General features: G+C 56.2%; 2 protein-coding genes across 18 annotated transcripts; one reads left to right on the top strand and one right to left on the bottom strand.

Moving 5' to 3' along the window:
* Positions 1–1122: 1122 nt before the first annotated feature.
* GPR137 (G protein-coupled receptor 137) lies at positions 1123–20048 on the bottom strand. Of its 16 annotated transcripts, none has more exons than XM_001163870.7 (8): positions 19918–20048; positions 3733–4104; positions 3602–3651; positions 2670–2895; positions 2402–2551; positions 2148–2276; positions 1895–2013; positions 1123–1578 (listed from the first exon to the last, which is right to left on the bottom strand). In XM_001163870.7, the coding sequence occupies exons 1-8, from the start codon at positions 19918–19920 to the stop codon at positions 1419–1421; spliced, it is 1209 nt and encodes a 402-aa protein (XP_001163870.4). In that variant the 5' UTR covers positions 19921–20048; the 3' UTR covers positions 1123–1418. The 16 variants fall into 16 exon arrangements, with proteins under 16 accessions (XP_001163870.4, XP_009421630.2, XP_063639079.1 ...); XM_009423355.5 differs by having other exon boundaries at positions 1123–1472; XM_063783009.1 differs by lacking the exon at positions 19918–20048 and adding an exon at positions 5235–5365.
* On the top strand, positions 5785–20746 carry BAD (BCL2 associated agonist of cell death). 2 transcript variants are annotated; one of them, XM_016919750.2, is made up of 4 exons: positions 5785–5870; positions 6239–6433; positions 18873–19063; positions 20242–20746. In XM_016919750.2, the coding sequence occupies exons 2-4, from the start codon at positions 6247–6249 to the stop codon at positions 20368–20370; spliced, it is 507 nt and encodes a 168-aa protein (XP_016775239.1). In that variant the 5' UTR covers positions 5785–5870; positions 6239–6246; the 3' UTR covers positions 20371–20746. The 2 variants fall into 2 exon arrangements, with proteins under 2 accessions (XP_016775239.1, NP_001238857.1); NM_001251928.1 differs by lacking the exon at positions 5785–5870 and adding an exon at positions 5932–5984 and having other exon boundaries at positions 20242–20450.
* The last annotated feature ends 109 nt before the right edge of the window (positions 20747–20855 follow it).

The raw sequence follows: 20855 nt of genomic DNA, 5'->3' as shown, positions 1-20855 counted from the left end.
CTCTCTGGAGGCCCTGAGGGCCTGGTGCCCAGGATGGTCCCAAGTAAAGGGTTTTGAAGCAGGCCCAGTGATAAGCCAAGGGAACTCTGAAAAGCTGGGACAACCACCTATGTGGGCAGGGGACAGACCCTCCAGCAAAGGACTCCTAGCCATCAGACAGATCTGCCAGGGCCATGGAAGCAGAGGGCAGTGACTATGCTACTAAGGACAGTGGAGAAGAGGGCTAACGGGAGGGCATAGCTAGGGGACCACCTGTACATCTGGGCAAACCCACGCCCTGGTAGGAAGATGGGGGCTGCTCAGTCACCGCGCCAACTCCCCAGCAAGCCCCGGACTAACTCCTGACTCCTAAAGACGAGGTTGGGGTGGTGATAGGGAAACAGGGCCTCCAGAAAGTTTAATCCATTGGGGTTAAGACTCAGAAGCTGCCAGGCATGGTACCTCATGCCTGTAATCCCAGCACTTTGGGAAGCTGAGGTGGGTGGATTGCTTGAGCCCAGGGGTTCAACACCAGCCTGGGCAACATGGTGAAACCCCACCTCTAAAATTAAAAATTAAAAAATTAGTCAGGAATGGTGGCATGTGCCTGTATTCCCAGCTACTCGGGAGGCTGAGGCAGGAGGATTGCTTGAGCCTGGTAGGTTGAGGCTGCAGTGGGCCATGATCGTGCCACTGCACTCCAGTCTGAGTGACAGAGTGAGACCCTGCTTCAAAAAACAAAACAAAACAAAACAAAGAACCTCAATGGCCACATAATCAGTAACGTGGACCTGTGGGGCCCAGCAGAGGGGCCATGTCCCTTGACCAGGAGACAGAAGGCTTCCTAAAGGAGGTAACAGTTGACGCAGGTCTTGAGGAAAGAGTAGGAACTGTTCAAGTGGAGAGGGATCTGGAGGTAGTGGGGCAATTCTGGGCCAGGAGAGCTTTGAGAACAAAGGCCCGTGTGGTCTCCTTCCCTTGCAAACTGCAGGCCCCTCCTCTCCCAGCCCACCAGCCTTGATGGGATAAGTCACCCCTGCCCAGCCTAGCAGCCCACTTCAAGGGCTAGTGTCTGTTCAGCCTTAGGCCAAACAGGCAAAAGTGATAGGAACACAAGGCAGATGACAGACAGGTGCACAACTGTGGGGCGCAGACACTGTTTATTGAGTGGCAGGCACAGGAGAGGTAGCTGGCTCCGGTGTGGAAGCGGAGGTGGCAGGTCATGCCAGGGTGCTGTGGGCATCTGGCAGCCAGGGCCATGCCCCCCATCCTAGGGGGACGGCACAAGCTCACTATGACAGGAGCAGCAAGGAGCCGGCCAGAGGAGGGGGCAGCCACGACCCCCAGGATCCTGGGCAAGAAGCGGCAGACAAACTTGGCACAGGGGCCTAGGATGAGGGGGACTGGGGCCTGGGTATTCTGTGGGGGAGGGAGGGGGATCACGTCTGTGGGGTGGAGTAGAGACTGTGGTGGTGGCCGCCTGGTCCTGGCACCTGGGAGAAGAGCAGAGGAGTGGTCTTCGTCTGGCTGCCCCCATACCAGCCCGGCTCACGCCCGATGGCACCATACCAGCTCCCAGAGCCTAGACTGCCCGACATACTGCAGCAGAGAAACAGGGTCAGTCTCAGGACAGTGACCAGGGCCACAGTCACAAGAGCTGCAGGAGGAAGACAGGCTTAGAACAGAACCCCTGTGACCTAGATCTTCGGGGCCCAGGGCAAAGTACATCTCTAGGCAAGGGGTGGAGGCTTTAGCAATAGGAACCCAGGGGACCTCACCTAGTACAGATGGGGAAGCAAAGGCCATGGCAGGGGTGGAAGGCAAGACCCGGCTATCTCGGTCCCCCATAGCTTGATGGAGCCAGCGGGGGGGGGGGGGTAGGGCAGGGGTACTGAGGCAGTGCCACGGCTCCTACCTGGTGCTCTCACCCCGGCTGTGCTCCCAGGAGCAGCCCTCATCTTCACAGTGCCCAGCCCGGTCAAAGAAGTAGGACCGAGAGGCAAAGACCTGCCCATTGAGGATGTGGCTGGTGCTCTGGGGGAGGAAGCCATCATCGATACTTACTCCTGTCCCGCACTGGCCTCCCAGGCCCAACCCCAGACTCCAACCCAGGATTTGCAACATCCGCCCCCTCCACTGGCCCCACAGAAGAGGGAGCAGACCCTTACCAGGTCCTGTGGGGGCCGGTGCACCCGGAAGAAGCCCACCAGCAGGGTGGTGGGCAGTAGCTCCCACACGAAGAGGATGAGGCCAAATACCAGGTAGCCTTTGTTCCCCAGGTCATTCACCAGGTCCGCCTGTGGGAAGGCAGGGGCTGGTGCCAGTCTGCAGTCACGCCAAAGGGGTAGTGGGACAGGGCCCAGGCCAGCTGGGGCCAAGGTGCCACGGCTACTAAGGAGGTGGCAGACATGCGTATGCCCACCTGGTCAGACACATTGTACCAGTCGTAATCGAAGGTGTCCAGCCGGCTCTGGGGGGCCAAGGCCAGTGCTGTCAGGTTGTAGCAGGCCCGGCTGGCATAGAGCAGGACCATGGTGCCACCCATCGCGGCCGCCTGGCACACACTGGTCCCCTGGCACAGGTAACAACAGAGGACCCTCAGGGAGAGAAGGCTCCCAGCTTCCTCTACACCCTGAGAACCGCTGCCGAGAGACCCAAAAGACACCTGGGCATCAGTGCTGCGGCCCTACCTTGGCCTCCAGGTAGATGCTAGTGGAGGGCGCCCGCCTGGCGACGAGGCAGAGGCAGGCAGCAAGAGACAGCGCGCAGATGACGAACAGGGAGTCGCTCACCAGGACGCGGACAAGCAGCAGGGCCCAGGGCTGTGCCCGGCGCCGATGGGAGAGCACAGCACACAGCACGTTCACCAGCAGAAAGAGCAGCGAGGCCCCCACAAAGGCCCCTCGGACAGCGAGCCTGCAGCCACAGCACAGTCAGCGCGGGCCCTCAACAGCCCTCAGCACTCACCACCTGCCCCACCTCCTGCAGGAAACCCCAATGTCGACAAAACTCAGGGCATCCAGTCTGAGCCCTGTTCCTCCACTCTTACAGATGGAGAAACTGAGGCCCAAAAAGGTCAGAAGGTGACTGACAGCCATGGTACTTCGGAAGGTGCACCAACTGGAGTCAGAAGTCTCTGTCTGAGCCCCAGCTCTGCGACCTTGATCCTGCTGTCTTACCTGGCTGGGCCTCAGTTTCTTCATCTCTCAAGGGAGGATAGTAGCCTCTCAGGGAAATTGTACAAATAAAAGATGGCTGGGAAAGCTCTTTATAAACCGTAAGACACTGTACAAATGACGAGGGCATTGCGGCCCCAGGTCACCCAGGAGTGCATATGGCTTTGGTGCTTCCATGGGCTGGAGCCTCTAGCTCGCCCTCCATGGTGGATGACATTGGGGCCCTCTCCCTCACACTACCACAAGCATTCCTATTCCTGTGCCTTGCAGATCTGCAAGGCCTCTGCTGAGCCGTCTGCGCCAGGTGCTTTAACTTTTCCAAGATCTTCCACAGACATTCCCTGGGTTGCCTTTGTCTCAGCCCTGAGAGGTGGGAAGGGATCTACATGGGACTGTCACCTGCCCCTGACCTGGAGGCTGAGCCCACCAGTGTCCCGAGTACTTACAAGCCTCGGCTCATCTCCGGCCGACGCTTCACCTTGGCCTTGAACACCACCTAGGAGCAGAGATGCCCTTCACTCCTGTGGGTCCTTGAGGCTTGCCACCTCCCGCCCCCCACCCGGGACCACTTGGTTACCTGGGCAAAGTAGAGGTTCATAAGCGTCAAGGTGAAGAACTGCAGGCAGACGGGGCAGCAGTAGAGAAGCCAGAAGGGCAAGGGCCCCAGGCGGTTGGCGCGGGGAGTATCTCGGAAGTAGAAGGAGAAGAGGGTGGTACGCAAGGCGGCCCAGAGCAGACAGAGGGCCAGGAACACCGTCTGATAGCTGAGACGCTTGTGCCCATACAGAAGCACCAGCCAGAGCTGGGCATAGACGGAGAAGAAGAGCAGGGCATACAGGGTGGTGTAGGCAGCCGTCAGCCCCAGGGTCACAGCAGGTGGCAGCGCAGGCACCAGCCCGGCAGCAGGCACCAGGCCAGACAGGTTACTCTCCATGTCAGGGAGGGAGGCCTGAATCCCGGAGACAGACAAGGAGGGACTGTCGGCGGGACCAGGGAAATAAATACGGAGGGGTGGGAACTGCAGGGTGCAGAGAGGGAGATGGGGCGCTCAGGAGGAAAGAAGTTGTGGCTGACAGGCCCCTCCTCCTCAACAGAGAGACCCTTGCCCTTGGGGAACACAGGCAGCCTGGGCCCCAGGCCCCTCACTCAGGGGCATGGAAGGGCAGTCTCTTTTCTCCAGGACAGACCGGATAGGGGTTGGGGGTGTCTCCTCCCTGGGCCTACCCCAGAGCCAAGGATGGGGGGATGCAGAGGCCCAAGGAGAGGACTCCTTGGCCTCGGTCGTTCATGTCGTCCTGGGTGGAGGGGGAGAGCCGGCCGATACCCGTCGGGTCAGGGCAGCGGCCGCTGCGAGGGGCGCCCAATGCCCCGCTCTCCCCCTCCCCAAGCTGGGGGAGGCTCTCTCTCCTCCAATAATGCGGATGGGGAGGGCCTCTGCCTCCTGTCCTCGTAATTCTCGAAAGCTGCCCCCACCCCACCCTCCCCCACCGCGTCCACGCTCCAGCCTCAAGGGGAGGGAGGAGGCGGACGCCAGGTCCTCAGGCCGCTAATGGGAGAGCCGGCTCAGGTCGTGGGGACCCGGGGCTCCGGCTCCCCGGCTCCCGCTGCTCCGCCCCCCTCCCCCTCCTGCGCCTGCGCGGGCGCCGTTCGCTACGCAAATTGCGCAGCGGCCCGGCTGGCTCCGCAGTCCAGCGCCGCACCCGGCGTGAAACCGTACGAGAATTGGCGCGAGCTGCGCCGCTGGCGGGCGCCCGGGGTTACGGGAGGCGGCAGGAGGGCGGCCGAGTTGCGGGGGCCGTGCCGCATCCAGGGGATCCCCGGGTGGGCCGTGCCCCGTGCCGCCCGCCTTTACTTGTATGGGGGTCCGCCAGTTCCCACGCCCCTCTCTCCCATACCCAAATCGGGGTCGTGCCGCCCGGCCGGGGGCGGCAACGGATTCCCGTCCTTCGGTCTCTGAAGAAAACTTCCGCCCATAGCCAAGATGGCCCCCGGGCCCCGCCCCCGGGCCTGAACCCGCGGAGCCCCGAATCCCGCGCGCGGGCCCGCCCCTCGCCCCGGCGCGCCCGCGGCCCTGCTCACCTGGCCGGCCGCCTGCCAGGCGTGAAGCCCCCACGGGCCCTACGGTCCTCCCTCACCGGGTCCCCGGCCCTCCTCCCGCGCCCGGGCAGCCATCCCAGCCAGGGAGGAGGTTCCTTTCCTTATCTCCAGTGCCCCCGAGATGGCGCGGGAGGTGTCCCCCGAGGCGGGCGGCGCGAAGCTTCCGCGCCTGGGAGGAGGAGCGGGGAGCGGGACTTTCCGACCGGGCACCCAGTCCAGGCGGAGCGGTAACAATAGCAACAATAATCACATCCGACGGCTAAGCTTCAGTTGTGGCTGTGCCAAGCGCCTTCGCCCGCAGTAATCACTCCCTTCACAAAGTTTTCACTGGCTCCCAGGGGAGCTGTCACTATCCCCACTTCACTGGGGGGAAACTAAGGCCCAGAGGGGCTGAAGGACTTGTTGGCAGAAGTGGGTCTCCAGGTTCCAAATGGGGACCCCAGAGAATCCCTCTCCTGCTCCCACACACGCCCAAGGTGTGAGGCAGCGAGGATGTGAGTCCCGGGGCCGAAGGAGGGAGAAATAAGGCTGCGGACGAGGAGCCTTGGATCCGGCGGGGGGGCGGAGCCGGGCCGGGTTGACCCCGCCTCTGGACCTACCCGAGTGACGTTCCGAGAGGTGATTGGGCCAGGTCGCTGACAGTTCCCGTTGCCCAAGCAACTAGGGCCCGGAGCCCGGGGTGCTGGAGGGAGGTGGCAGGCCCGGGTCAGGGGCCTCGAGATCGGGCTTGGGGTGAGACCTGTGCGCCGTCACCACGGGCGGGGCGGGGCCTGGGTCCACCGGGGTTCTGAGGGGAGACTGAGGTCCTGAGCCGACAGCCTCAGCTCCCTGCCAGGCCAGACCCGGCAGACAGATGAGGGCCCAGGAGGCCTGGCGGGCCTGGGGGCGCTAGGGTGGGAGAGGAAGCCAGGGGTCCCTGCCTCTGCCTTCCAGGGCCACCGTTGGCCCCAGCTGTGCCTTGACTACGTAACATCTTGTCCTCACAGCCCAGAGCATGTTCCAGATCCCAGAGTTTGAGCCGAGTGAGCAGGAAGACTCCAGCTCTGCAGAGAGGGGCCTGGGCCCCAGCCCCGCAGGGGACGGGCCCTCAGGCTCCGGCAAGCATCATCGCCAGGCCCCAGGCCTCCTGTGGGACGCCAGTCACCAGCAGGAGCAGCCAACCAGCAGCAGCCATCATGGAGGTAAGTACCCCACCACCTCCACCTGCCGGGACACCTCACCCCCAGCCCACTGGCTCCCTGCATCCCAGTTGCATCCACAGGCACTGAATGCTTTGGGTCGGTCCCCAAACTCTCAGAGCCCCAGTTTCCTCTTTCGTAAAACAGCAATTAATAACCACCATTGTAGGACTGTTGAGTTAATTAGCAGGAACATATAGGATGCACTTGATTACAGAGCTGGTGCACATTAAAGCTAAAAAATGGTTGCTGCCGGGCGTGGTGGCTCACACCTGTAATCCCAGCACTTTGGGAGGCCAAGGCAGGAGGATCGCTTGAGCCCAGAAGTTCAAGGCCAGCCTGAGTGACTTAGGGAGACTCCAGCTCTTAAAATACATACATACATATATATATATATATATATATATATGGCAGCTATTAGTGTGGGGCTAGGACAGAAATCAGTGACAGGCAGGCAGTGATCCGAAAAGGAAAAGGGGCCTGCCTAAGGCCACACCTACCTGGTGTTTCTTTCCTTAGAATGTGGGGGCTGGAAGCCTCCTTGGTGCCCTGCCCCAGGCTACATGCTTTCCCTGGGATTGGGCCTTCCAGCTCCCAGATGTGTTCTTTCTTGCCCTGTGGCTCGTACCCACAGCAGGACTGTCCTGGCACAGTGGCCAGGGGCAGGTGACCTCAAGGGGCAGACAGTCCTCCCAGACAGCAGGGCTGTGTGGGGTGAGAAGCACAGGCTCCAAGATGGAAGGATGGACACTGGGGTTCTATGTCCATTTCTCAGTAGGCTCTAGCACCCCTGTGCCCAGCACTGGCCTTGGCACCTGGAACAACAACAGATATCTTCTGAACACAAAAACCAGGTCAAGCTGGGTGGGGTGGCACATGTCTGTAGTCCCAGCAACTCAGGAGGCTGGCTTGAGCCCAGGAATTCAAGACCAGCCTGGGCAACATAGCCAGACCCCATCTCTAAAAATAGAAAACTAGGTCATGTCACTCTGGCACTGAAGCTTAAAAGACCTCCTCCCCATTTTCAGGATTAAGAAGGCTTAAGAGGCCTCTTTCCCCTCGCTCTCTTACGGATAAACACACACACTCGATTCTCTCAGATTGGACCCCATAGCTTGCTTTCTTTTTTCTGTTTGTTTTGTTTTGTTTTGAGACAGGGTCTCGCTCTATCACCCAGGAGGGAGTACAGAGGTGCGATCTCAGCTCACTGCAGCCCGGAACTTCTGGGCTTAAGTGATCCTCCCACGTAACTGGGAATACAGGTGTGTGGACCACACCCAGTTAATTTATTTTTTACTTTTTCTTTTTTTTTTCTTTTTCCTGAGACGGAGTCTCACTCTGCTGCCCAGGCTGGGGTGCAGTGGTGCAATCTCGGCTCACTGCAACCTCTGCCTCCTGGGTTCAAGCAGTTCTCCTGCCTCAGCCTCCAGAGTAGCTGGGACTACAGGCGCGTGTCACCATGCCGGGCTAATTTCTTGTATTTTTATTAAAGATGGGGTTTCACCGTGTTAGCCAGGGTGGTCTCCATTTCCTGACCTCGTAATCCACCCGCCTCAGCCTCCCAACAGTGTTGGGATTACAGGCGTGAGCCACCACGCCCAGCATTTTTCACATTTTCATGAGATGAGAGCAGGGGCGGGGTCTCCTTTTGTTGCCCAGGCAGGCCTCAAACTCCTGGGCTCAAACGATCCTCCTGCCTCAGCCTCCAGAACAGCTGGGACCACAGGTGCATGCCACCACACCAGCTCATTTTTTATTTTTTGTAGAGGTGGGGTCTTGCTTTGTTGCCCAGTCTTGTCTCGAATTCCTGGGCCCAAGCAATCCTCTCACCTTGGCCTCCCAGACTGTTCAGATTACTGGCGTGAGCCACCATGCTCAGCCTCCACAGCTTTCTTTAACTTCCTGAGCTTGCACTTGGCCATTTTTCTGCTCACAAACTTCCCCTGCTCTCTGCCCCCCACACACACTCAGCATTCACTCGCGCCACACAGTGAGTGCTCACCGTGTGACACAGGCTGTTCCAGTTGCTAGGGGGCCTCGGTGAACCCAAGCGTCAGGAATCCTTGCCCTTGTGGAGCTTACCTTCTAGTGAGCTGGTGGGGCCATGAGCAAACAAGCACAAAAGCATCCTATCATGCGTGAGAAGATTTGTATGGGGGCAGCATGTAAAAGAGTTAAGAGAGGCCGGGCGCGGTGGCTCACGCCTGTAATTCCAACACTTTGGGAGGCCTAGGTGGGCGTATCACAAGGTGAAGAGATGGAGACCATCCTGGCCAACATGGTGAAACCCCATCTCTACCAAAAATACAAAAATTAGCTGGGCATGGTGGCGCGCACCTATAGTCCCAGCTACTCGGGAGGCTGAGGCAGGAGAATCGCTTGAACCCGGGAGGCAGAGGTTGCAGTGAGCCGAGATCGTGCCACTGCACTCCAGCCTGGCGACAGAGTGAGACTCATCTCAAAAAAAAGAGTTAAGAGAATCCGGAGTCACAGGGGCGGGGGGGGGAGTGATGGTAGCAGAGGTGGTCAGCACTCACCTTGGTGAGAAGCACCACTGGAGCCAAGGCCATAGGGATGATGGGAAGAGAGTTCCAGGCAGAGAGAAGGGCAGATGGTAAGGCCCTGAGGGCAACACCTGCTCCTGGCTAGGGTGGGCCTAGGGGAGGGGGTTTAGGAAAGGGTATTTGGAGACCTAAAGTTGAAGGTCATTCTAAGGACTCTGGCTTTGCCTTTGAGTAAAAACCTGGAAAGGATTTGAGCAGAGGCAGCATGGTCAGATTTAGACATTCAGAGAGTCACCAGGGAGGTGGTGAGAAGTAGCTGGCCTCTGGATTTATTTTTAAAGCAGAACTGGCAGGATCTGCTGATGGACTGGATGTGGGGTGCGAGGGAAAGAGAGGAGTCAGGATGATGCCAAGGAATTTTTAAAAAACTATTAGGCTGGGCGCGGTGGCTCACGCCTATAATCCCAGCACTTTGGTAGTTCGAGGTGGGCAGATCATGAGGTCAGGAGATAGAGACCATTCTGGCTAACATGGTGAAACCCCGTCTCCACTAAAAATACAAAAAATTCTCTGGGCGTGGTGGTGGGCGCCTGTAGTCCCAGCTACTCTGGAGGCTGAGGCAGGAGAATGGCGTGAGCCCGGGAGGCAGAGCTTGCAGTGAGCAGAGATTGCACCACTGCACTCCAGCCTGGGTGACAGAGCGAGATTCCGTCTCAAAAAAAAAATTATTATTGGCCGGGCGTGGTGGCTCACACCTGTAATCCCAGCACATCGGGAGGCTGAGGCAGGCAGATCACTTGAGGTCAGGAGTTCGAGAACAGCCTGGTCAACTTGGTGAAATCCTGTCTCTACTACAAATACACAAATTAGCTGGATGTGGTGGTGGGCGCCTGTAATCCCAGCTACCTGAGAGGCTGAGGCAGGAGAATCACTTGAACCCAGGAGGTGGAGGTCGCAGTGAGCTGAAATCATGCCACTGCACTCCAGCCTGGGTGACAGAGCAAGAGTCCGTCTCAAAAAACAAAAAATAAATAAAAATAAAATAAATTAGGCCAGGCGCGGTGGCTCACGCCTGTAATCCCAGCACTTTGGGAGGCCGAGGTGGGCGGATCACGAGGTCAGGAGATCGAGACCATCCTGGCTAAATGGTGAAACCCCGTCTCTACTAAAAATACAAAAAATTAGCCGGGCGTGGTGGTGGGTGCCTATAGTCCCAGCTACTCGGGAGGCTGAGGCAGGAGAATGGCGTGAACCCGGGAGGCAGAGCTTGCAGTGAGCCGAGATGGTGCCACTGCACTCCAGCCTGGGTGACAGAGCAAGACTCCATCTCAAAAAAAATTATTATTATTATTATTATTTTTATTTTATTTTATTTTATTTTTGACATGGAGTCTTGCTCTGTCGCCCAGGCTGGAGTGCAGTGGCACCATCTCAGCTCACTGCAAGCTCTGCCTCCCGGGTTCACGCCATTCTCCTGCCTCAGCCTCCAGAGTAGCTGGGACTACAGCCTCCCGCCACCATGCCCAGCTAATCTTTTTGTGTGTGTTTTTAGTAGAGATGGGGTTTCACCATGTTAGCCAGGATGGTCTCGATCTCCTGACCTTGTGATCCGCCCGCCTTGGCCTCCCAAAGTGCTGGGATTACAGGCGTGAGCCACCACGCCTGGCCAAATTATTATTAATTTTAGAGACAAGGTCTTGCTATGTTGGCCAGGCTGGTCTTGAGCTCCTGGCCCCAAGTGATCCTCCCACCTTGGCCTCACAAAGTGCTGGGATTACAGGCATGAGCCACAGTGCCCAGCCAACACCAAGGAATCTGGCTTGAGCACCCGGTAGGATGAAGTTGCTTTTAATGGAGAAGAAACACTGAAGGGTGAGGGAGGATCTGGAGGCTACCCTAGAGGGTGGGATAGAGGGGGATTTTTTTTTTTTTTTTTTTTTTTTTTTTTTTTTTTGAGATAGAGTCTTACTCTGTCACCAGGCTGGAGTGCAGTGGCACGATCTCCGCTCACTGCAACTTCCACCTCCTGGGTTCACGCCATTCTCCTGCCTGAGCCTCCCCAGTAGCTGGGATTACAGGCATGCACCATGCCCAGCCAATTTTTGTGTTTTTAGTGGAGACGGGGGGTTTCACCATGTTGGCCAGGCTGGTCTCGAATTCCTGACCTCGTGATCCACCCGCCTCAGCCTCCCAAAATGCTGGGATTACAGGCATGAGCCACCGCGTCTGGCCGCTAGAGGTGGCTTTAAGCATCTGGTGGGATTTTTAGCAGGGTGCTAGTGGGAGCTGGCAGGGACTTGGAGTCTGAACCAGAGTTGTGCTTGTCTCAGTCCAGTTAGGGGTAGGGGCTTCAGGTGTGTGCAAAGGAAGGAAGGGTAGATGTGGGGTCCAAGCTGGCTGAGCTTCAGGGAAGGGAGCAAGCCCTGGGAAGCCGCAGCATCGTTGGAGTTGGGGTCCCAGGGGCATGATCCACACAGGTTGGGTCAGCTGGTGGGAAGCTTGGGATGGAGTTATTTGATGGTGACAAGGCCTAGGTTATGTCCCTGGGAATGAGTCTGAGGGGAGAGTGGGACAAGATCATGGTAGAAGGAGTAGCAAGGTACAGAAAGGAGACAGGGTGCTGGTGGAGTGGCAGAGGACAGGAGTAACATTCTGCACAGGCCAGGGACGACACCTCCCCCCAGCCCCAGCTGCAGACCCGTAGGAAAGAGGGCTGCGGGAGAAGACAGCTGCCAGGTGAGGACAGAGCTGGATTTCTCAACCTTTTGATTTAGTTTTCAGTGTCTCCAAAAGCAAGTGGTTTCCCAGAAAAGATCAGCAAGTGCCAGTGCCCCGCCAGAGCCACGGGGCCTCTGCCCCCTCTACCTGCGCAGAGCAACTCACACTTGGTTCGGTCACTCCTCATAGTCCCTGCCACCAGGCCCCCCTGCTGGATGGCTGAGGTGTCCCCAGGGCAGGGACTGCAGCCACCTTGTGCTGTGACAGCCCACACAGCCCAGTGTCTGAAACAGGTGTGGACAGTGGAGAGGCAGAAAGAAGCAGCCCAGTGCTAGCCCCTGGGCCAGACTGCAGGGTTCAAACGTGGCTCTACCCTTCCTAGCAGGTTGAGCTTGAGCAGGTTAATTAACTCCATCTGCCTGAGTTTCCTCATCTGTAAACGGGAATAGAACTAGTCCCACCTCGCAGGGCTGTAGCGAGGACCTGATGAGTTAATATAGGAAAAGTGCTTGGAAACAGTGCCTGGCGCAGAGGAGGGGCTAAGTGTTTGCGGCTCTTATTATTAGAACTGCCATTGTTATTACTTTATGTATATATGTATTTATATATAAATATATATATATATAATTTTTTTTTTTCCGAGATGGAGCCTCACTCTGTCGCCCAGGCTGGAGTGCAGTGGTGCAATCTCGCCTCGCAGCAACCTCTACCTCCCAGGTTCAAGTGATTTTCTTGCCTTTATGTACATTCTTGGCTTTATATATTTATAAAGCCTCAAATTTCTGGGCTCCAGCCATCCTCCCACCTCAGCTTCCTAAGTAGCTGGGACTACAGGCGCACGCCACCATGCCTGGCTAATTTTTTTATTTTAATTTTTGTAGAGACAAGGGTCTTTCTGTGTTGCTCAGGCTGGTCTCGAACTCCTGGCCTCAAGCAGTCCTTTTGCCTTGGCCTCCCAAAGTGTTGGGATTACAGGCATGAGCCACCACATTGGGCCTATATTTTTAAGTTGTGGACAAAAATCCAAAGAACTATATTTTGTAAAATGTGAACATTCTATGAAATTCAAATTTCAAGGTCCCTAAAGAAAGTGTTAGTGGAACACAGCAAGGTGCAGTGTATTCATTTACACATTGATTATGGTTTCCTTTCAGCTCTGGCCACAAAGGTGAGTGGTTGTCACAGAGACCACGTGGCCCACTGAACCCCCTTTATAGAAAACATTTTCAGCTAACTTAGGAAAAGGGAAAAGAAAGTGAACAAACATTTGCCAGCCAGCCTTTCATACCTGTAATCCCAGCACTCTGGGAGGCCAAGGCAGGAGGATCACTTGAGCTCAGGAGTTCGAGACCAGCCTGGGCAAGATGGCAAGACCCTTCTCTAAAAATTTTTTAAATTAAAAAATTAGCCGGGCATGGTGATGCCTGTAGTCCAAGCTACTCAGGAGGCTGAGGTGGGAAGATCGATTGCGCCTAGGATTTTGAGGCTGCAGTAAGCTGAGATCGTGCCACCGCACTCCAGACTGGGTGACAGAGAGAGACCCTGTTGCTGTTTTTTAAAAACAAAAAGGAAACATTTGCCAACTTTAGAGTACTTTCTGATTTTATGAGCTCTGAGCAAGGTTGGGGGTGTTCTCTGCAGGCCTGAAGGGGCTTCTGTACCGGAAGGCTATAGTCAAGGCTGAGGCCTACAGGTGCCGGAGGCGGACAGGCTGCGAGTGTCTGCCCAGGGTGGGGTGGCAGCACTGGCCACTGTGCTGGCCACTGACGTCAGCCTCCCCCGGCAGCAGATTGCGTGTGGTCGGCATGTGGTAGGGGCAGGATCCAAACCCAGACCTTGCCTGATGGCAGAGCTTCACTGCTCCAAACGGTCTGGAACACCACTGTTTTAATTAAGTGTGCAATTCAGTGTGCAAGTGTCTTGTAATTAAGTGTGCCTCTGTTTCCTCATCTATAAAACAGGGAGAACTTCGTATTCTCCTTCTTGGGAATCTGAGGACTCTGAAAATCCCAGTGCAGGGATGCTTGCGGAAGCATCAGCAGGGATGTCCGCCCCAGCCGCTGACTCAGAAGCCCAACACGCAGAGAATGTAAAGCTAGAGGTGCCATGCTGGGGCCTGGGGCACTTCTAGCCACAGCCACTACCCTCCACTTCCACACCCAGCTCCGGGCCAGGCTCTAGGCGGATGGCAAGAGTGGGCAGGCCTGGGCACCCACCCACGTTCACACCCAAGGAGGAGCCACACCCCTTTCCTTCCCCAGAGAAGGGAGAGTCTGGCCCAGGCCCTGCCCCAGCCCTCTCCTTCCCCCAGGGAATTCACAGACACTCCCCCAGGGTTTTTCCCCCGTAAATAGAACACTTTTTAAAAATTCAATTTAGGGCTGGGCACGGTGGCTCACGCCTGTAATCCCAGCACTTTGGGGGGCCGAGGCACGTGGATTGCCTGAGGTCAGGAGTTAAAGACCAGCCCGACCAACATGGTGAAACCCCGTCTCTACTAAAAATACAAAAATTAGCTGGGCATGGTGGCGGGCACCTGTAATCCCAGCTACCCAGGAGGCTGAGGCAGGAGAATCATTTGAACCTGGTGAGCAGAGGTTGCAGTGAGCCAAGATCACATCACTGCACTCCAGCCTGGGTGACAAAGCAAGACTCCCTCTAAAAAAAAAAAATACATATATATACATATATATACACACATACATACACACACAAATATATATACACACACACCCATATATACACACACAAATATATGTATATTTGTATTTACATATATATAATTCAATTTACACAAATGGGTATCATCTTGATAACAACTAGCTTGGCTAAGTCCACGAATTTGGTGAAAAACTCCCACCCCATAGGACAGGCTCCTGGCAGAACTGGTGCTAGCAGAAGGCCCAAAGGGGCCTTCCCCAGCCTAGGCCTCCAAGGCAGCCCAAGGTACAGCTGGAAGGAGCCTGGGGCATGACAGCTAAGCACACAGCCCCTGAAGCCACATTGGTTGGGTTGGGATCCCAGCTCTGCTACCTACTAGCTCTGTGACCTTGGGCAAGTTACCTATGCTCTCTGCCTTAGTTTCTTCCTCTGTAAAATGGCAACCATGAGGAACCTCCCTGATAGGGTGTGGCAAGGATCAAATGAATGAATACACAGGGAGGGCTTCCAACCATCCACCATACCTGGCCAGTGTCTTCTGCTTGTTCTGATCCCTGGGCAAGGGGCAGTGACCAGGCCAAGTGCCTGGGTGCAAGTCACTCACCTTCCACCTGTGGGGCCTTGTGTCCGGCAAGCGCAGTGGTCCTGTGGCCCCACTCAGAGCTAGTGGAGGAGAACAGCTGCCGTTTCCTGCGTATTTAGGTGGCTAAGCAGGCTGTCCCAGCCACATGGCCTCAGGCAAGTTCTTAACCTCTGCCTCTGTTTCCTCATCTGTACAACAGGGAGAGCTGGATATTCACCTGGCTGGGTCTCTCAGAGGCCTCAGGCTATGAGGGGCCGGTAGGGGGCTTTCCTGCTCTCATTTGTTGTCATGGCGATCCTGGCAGATAGGGAACTGCCCCCATTTCACAGAAGACACTGGGGCCCCAAAGGGTTGGAGAATGGGCTAAGGTCAGAGCAGGAATGTAGCCAGGGCCTGGCCCACCTAGCTGACCCCTGCTCCACAGTCACCGCACCACAGAACTGGAAATTACTCTGCAGACAGGCCTGTTCCGTCAGTGCCCCTTCTGTTCCTGGCTCTCCTGCCCCTATCCGAAATCCTTCAGCCTCCCAAGGTGCTGGGATTATAGGCATGAGCCGCCACGCCTGGCTGTCATCTGTAATCTTTACTCCTGACCTAGTATGCCTCTCCCCACTGCCACCTCACTCCTCCAGGGTCTTAAGGTATCCCCACCTGACCTGGGGGCAGCTCTGGGCTTTGGTGATGCTCAGAATGCCCAGGCACTCTGATCACAGCCTATCTTACCCTAGGCCTTTCCGGATTCCGTCCTCTCGTTCCCTTACTCGCTTTTTTTTTTTTTTTTTTTTTTTTGAGACAAAGTCTCACTCTGTCTCCCAGACTGCCAGACTGGTGTGCAATGGTGAGATCTCAGCTCACTGCAACCTCCGCCTCCCAGGTTCAAGTGATTCTTGTGCCTTAACCTCCCTAGTAGCTGGGACTACAGGCCCACACCACCATGCCTGGCTAGTTTCTTTTTTTTTTGAGACAGAGTCTCACTCTGCCACCCAGGCTGGAGTGCAGTGGTGCAATCTCGGCTCACTGCAACCTCTGCCTCCTGGGTTCAAGTGATTCTCCCGCCTCAGCCTCCTGAGTAGCTGGGATTACAGGCTCGCGCCACCACACCCAGCTAATTTTTGTATTTTTAGTAGAGACAGGGTTTCACCATGTGGGTCAGGCTGGTCTCGAACTCCTGACCTCGTGATCCACCTGCCTTGGGCTCCCAAAGTGCTGGGATTACAGGCGTGAGCCACCACACCTGGCCTTTTTTTGTATTTTTAGTAGAGATGGGTTTTTGCCATGTTGGGTCAGGCTGATCTCGAACTCCTGGCCTCAAGTGATCCACCTGCCTTGGCCTCCCAAAGTGTTGGGATTACTGGCGTGAGCCACTGCGCCTACTTGCTTTTTTTTTTTTTTCTCGAGGTAGAGTTTCACTCTGTCACCCAGGCTGGAGTGCAGTGGCGCGATCTCAGCTCACTGCAAGCTCCGCCTCCTGGGTTCACGCCATTGTCTTGCCTCACCCTCCTGAGTAGCTGGAACTAAGGCGCCAGCCACCATGCCCAGCTAATTTTTTGTACTTTTAGTATAGATGGGGTTTCACCGTGTTAGGATGGTCTTGATCTCCTGACCTCGTGATGCGCCCGCCTTGGCCTCCCAAAGTGCTGGGATTAAAGGCGTAAGCCACCGCACCCGGCCACCTACTTGCTTTCTTAGTCATGTGTCTCATTTATGTGTCCTAGCTGGGACCCCTGGAGGCCCTGCACTGGCCCACAGGCCAGGTCCTCAGGTCCTCTGAGGGGAGAAGAGACATTCCAATGGTTATCCCCCGCCTTCAGTTCCTGGCCTGTAATTTACCTCCTCCAAAGAGCCTCCCTGACAGACATATCTTGCCATAAACACCCAGCATGTTCCCTACCTGCCTCTCTTTTTTTTTTTTTTTTTTTTTTTTTTTTGAGATGGGTGCAGTGGCGTGATCTTGGCTCACTGTAACCTCTGCTGCCCAGGTTCAAGCGATTCTTCTGCTTCAGCCTCCCGAGTAGCTGGGATTACAGGTGCCTGCCACCGCGCCTGGCTAATTTTTTTGTATTTTTAGTAGAGACGGGGTTTTACCATCTTGGTTAGTCTGGTCTTAAACTCCTGACCTCGTGATCCCCCCAACCTCGGCCTCCCAAAGTGCTGGGATTACAGGCGTGAGCCACTGCGCCCAGCCCCCCACCTGCTTCTCACTCTGTCATTGCACTCTAAGTGTTTGCTCAGGGGAGTGGTTCTAAGTCTTTATCGGTCTGGGTAGAGGAGTGGAGTTGGCAGGAGTTGGGAGATGGCACAGAGCACAGTTCAAATAGACCATAGTAGGCGGGCCTCTGAATAATAACCCGTAGTGCACTTGCAGCCTACAAAGCACTTTCTTTTTTCTTTTGTTATTATTATTATTATTTGAGACAGTCTCGCTCTGCCACCCAGGCTGGAGTGCAGTGGCACAATCTCGGCTCACTGCAACCTCCACCCACTGGGTTAAAGCAGTTCTCCTGCTTCAGCCTCCTGAGTGGCTAGGACTACAGGCGTGAACCACCACACCTAACTAATTTTTGTATTTTTAGTAGAGACGGAGTTTCACCAGAGTTTGAGGCCAGGCTGGTCTCGAACTTCTGACCTCAGGTGATCCACCTGCCTTGGCCTCCCAAAGTGCTGGGATTACTGGCGTGAGCCACCATGTCTGGCCTTCTTTTATTATTTTTTTAAATTAATAGAGATGGGGTTTTGCAATGTTGCCTAGGCTGGTCTCGAACTCCTGAACTCAAGCAATCCACCTGCCTCAGCCTCCCAAAGTGCTGGGATTACAGGCGTGAGGAATCACGCCCAGCCACAAAGCACTTTCACATTTTTTAATTTTATGTGATGTTCACACAGCCACTGGGAGTCAGGGCTAGGATTATCCCCTCATAAAGGTGAGGACACAGGCTAAGAGAGTCGAAGGCTGGCTAGACAAGGGGAGAGACACAGAGCTCCGCTGATCATCACTGGACTCTGGATTCCACCAAACCTTTGGAACCTTCCAGCCTCAGGCCTCCACAGCTTCACAGAAACTGGGCAAGTCTTAACTCTCTAAGCTTCTGTCTTCTCACCTAAGCATGTTTGGTACTCACCTCCCAGGGTGGTTAGGAGGATAATAAGGGAATGTCTCGGCCTACACGTAAGTGCACCATCAATGGTACCTAAAAACGTCAACAGTTCCAGACACTGTCTCCAGAGAAGGCTCTGTGGGGGATGCAGACATGTAGCGGCCAAGTTCTTGTTCTCCAGGGGCTCTGCAGGTCCCTTGCAGAGGAGGCATTCAATCCTGCCGGCTGTGGCAGGACACTTTCCTATCCAAGGGATTGGCTTCCTCCGATGTAGAACAGACACTATGAAATAGCTACCAACCCAGGGGTTGCCAGGAGGCCCCATGAAGGTCTTGCACTAATAATACTTCTTGCTTTTTTTTTTTTCTTTTGAGAAAAAAAGCCTGTCGCCCAGGCCGGAGTGCAGTGGCGTGATCTCGGCTCACTGCGACCTCTCCCTCCTGGGTTCAAACGATTCTTCTGCCTCAGCCTCCCGAGTAACTGCGACTATAGGCACGTGCCACTATGCCCAGCTAATTTTTGTGTTTTGAGTAGAGACAGGGTTTCACCATGTTGGCCAGGATGGTCTCGATCTCCTGACCTTGTGATGTAACTAGTATTTCTTACGCCCTTATTTTGTGCTAGGCACAGGGCCTCACCCATTATTGGCACTCGGTAAGGATTCGTGGGATTAATGAGAAGTTAACCTGAATCTTCACCAAAGGCCCCTGAGCTTCCCCTCGATTCACATACAAGGGACTGGGGCTCTGAGAGGTGGGCTGTGATGCGCCCCTGGAAGACCCACGAGTGGGCCTGCAGAGCTGATGGGGAGGGTTCAGGCAGGGCCAGGGGCTTAGAGGAGCTGAGATTAACGTCGCCCCCTACCCACTGACCCTCTGCAGGCGCTGGGGCTGTGGAGATCCGGAGTCGCCACAGCTCCTACCCCGCGGGGACGGAGGACGACGAAGGGATGGGGGAGGAGCCCAGCCCCTTTCGGGGCCGCTCGCGCTCGGCGCCCCCCAACCTCTGGGCAGCACAGCGCTATGGCCGCGAGCTCCGGAGGATGAGTGACGAGTTTGTGGACTCCTTTAAGGTGAGCGCCGGTCCCCAGCGTGCCAGGACCTGAAGTACCAGGCCGCCCCTCGCCGGTCTGTCCCTGCCTTGTCCTAAGGCAAGCCCGGATCTGGAGTCCCACGACCCCTCCCCAAAGCCGTCCTGTCCTGTTCCTTCCTAGCTCCAGAGCATTCTGGGATTTGTAGTCACAAGACTTTCCCCCCGCTCCACTCCCCAGCTCTTCCCCCGCCTGGGGGGGGGTGTGTGTGTGTGTGTGTGTCAGTCACAGGGCATGCTGGGATCTGTAGTCTAGATCCCACTCCAGGCGTGTGTGTGTGTGTGTGTGTGAGTCACAGGGCATGCTGGGATCTGTAGTCTAGATCCCACTCCAGGCGTGTGTGTGTGTGTGTGTGTGTGTGTGTGTGTGTGTGTGTGTATGAGTCACAGGGCATGCTGGGATCTGTAGTCTAGATCCCACTCCAGGCGTGTGTGTGTCAGTCACAGGGCATGCTGGGATCTGTAGTCTAGATCCCACTCCAGGCGTGTGTGTGTGTGTGTGTGTGTGTGTGTGTGTGTGAGTCACAGGGCATGCTGGGATCTGTAGTCTAGATCCCACTCCAGGCGTGTGTGTGTGTGTGTGTGTGTGTGTGTGTGTGTCACAGGGCATGCTGGGATCTGTAGTCTAGATCCCACTCCAGGCCAAAGCTCCTGGGTTCCCCGAATTCTTGGAAGACCAGGCATTCTGGTATTTGTGCTCCTTGCTGGCACCTGTGCGCTCTGTCGCCCAGGCTGGAGTGCAGTGGTGCGATCACGGCTCACTGCAGCCTGGAACTCCTGGCCTCAAAGGATCCTCCCGCTTCAACCTCCCAAAGTGCTGGGATTACAGGCGCTCACCATCGCTCCCGGCCCTTTGATTCTCGAATTGCGGTCTCATCTTCTGGGTGCTAGGTCTCCAGCTCTGGCCTTTCCATTTAGGGCCCTAGGCATCCTCTCTTCCCGTCCCCGGCACGGAGTTCCTGGGATCTAACCAGTTCCCATTCCTGGGGGCCCATGCGTCCTCGCGAGCGTCCCCGACCGCCCGGCGTGGAGCCTCCTGGGAGTTGTGGCCTTCATTATCTCCCCCCCGATCTCACTTAGAGGAAGGCTCACGGAAGTGGAGAGCCTGGCTCGAGCTGCCATGGTAATCTAACTCATGTAACCCTTTTCTCCCTCCACCAGAAGGGACTTCCTCGCCCGAAGAGCGCGGGCACAGCAACCCAGATGCGGCAAAGCTCCAGCTGGACGCGAGTCTTCCAGTCCTGGTGGGATCGGAACTTGGGCAGGGGAAGCTCCGCCCCCTCCCAGTGACCTTCGCTCCACATCCCGAAACTCCACCCGTTCCCACTGCCCTGGGCAGCCATCTTGAATATGGGCGGAAGTACTTCCCTCAGGCCTATGCAAAAAGAGGATCCGTGCTGTCTCCTTTGGAGGGAGGGCTGACCCCGATTCCCTTCCGGTGCGTGTGAAGCCACGGAAGGCTTGGTCCCATCGGAAGTTTTGGGTTTTCCGCCCACAGCCGCCGGAAGTGGCTCCGTAGCCCCGCCCTCAGGCTCCGGGCTTTCCCCCAGGCTCCTGCGCTAAGTCGCGAGCCAGGTTTAACCGTTGCGTCACCGGGACCCGAGCCCCCGCGATTCTCCGGGGGCCGCGCTCACTACCAAATGTTAATAAAGCCCGCGTCTGTGCCGCCGAGGCTTTTCTGTGCGTCGACTGGGGCTCCGGCAGGCCGGGGTAGTGCTCTCACGGATACTTTCAAAAGAGGCCGCTGTCTTACGAGGGAAACTTAGGCTCTGCCT

This window comes from Pan troglodytes, chromosome 9 (assembly GCF_028858775.2).
Source record: "Pan troglodytes isolate AG18354 chromosome 9, NHGRI_mPanTro3-v2.0_pri, whole genome shotgun sequence".
NCBI classification, from domain to species: Eukaryota; Metazoa; Chordata; class Mammalia; order Primates; family Hominidae; genus Pan; species Pan troglodytes.
Note: the sequence above shows the minus strand (reverse complement) of the source record. Positions and strands in the feature narration are given on the sequence as shown.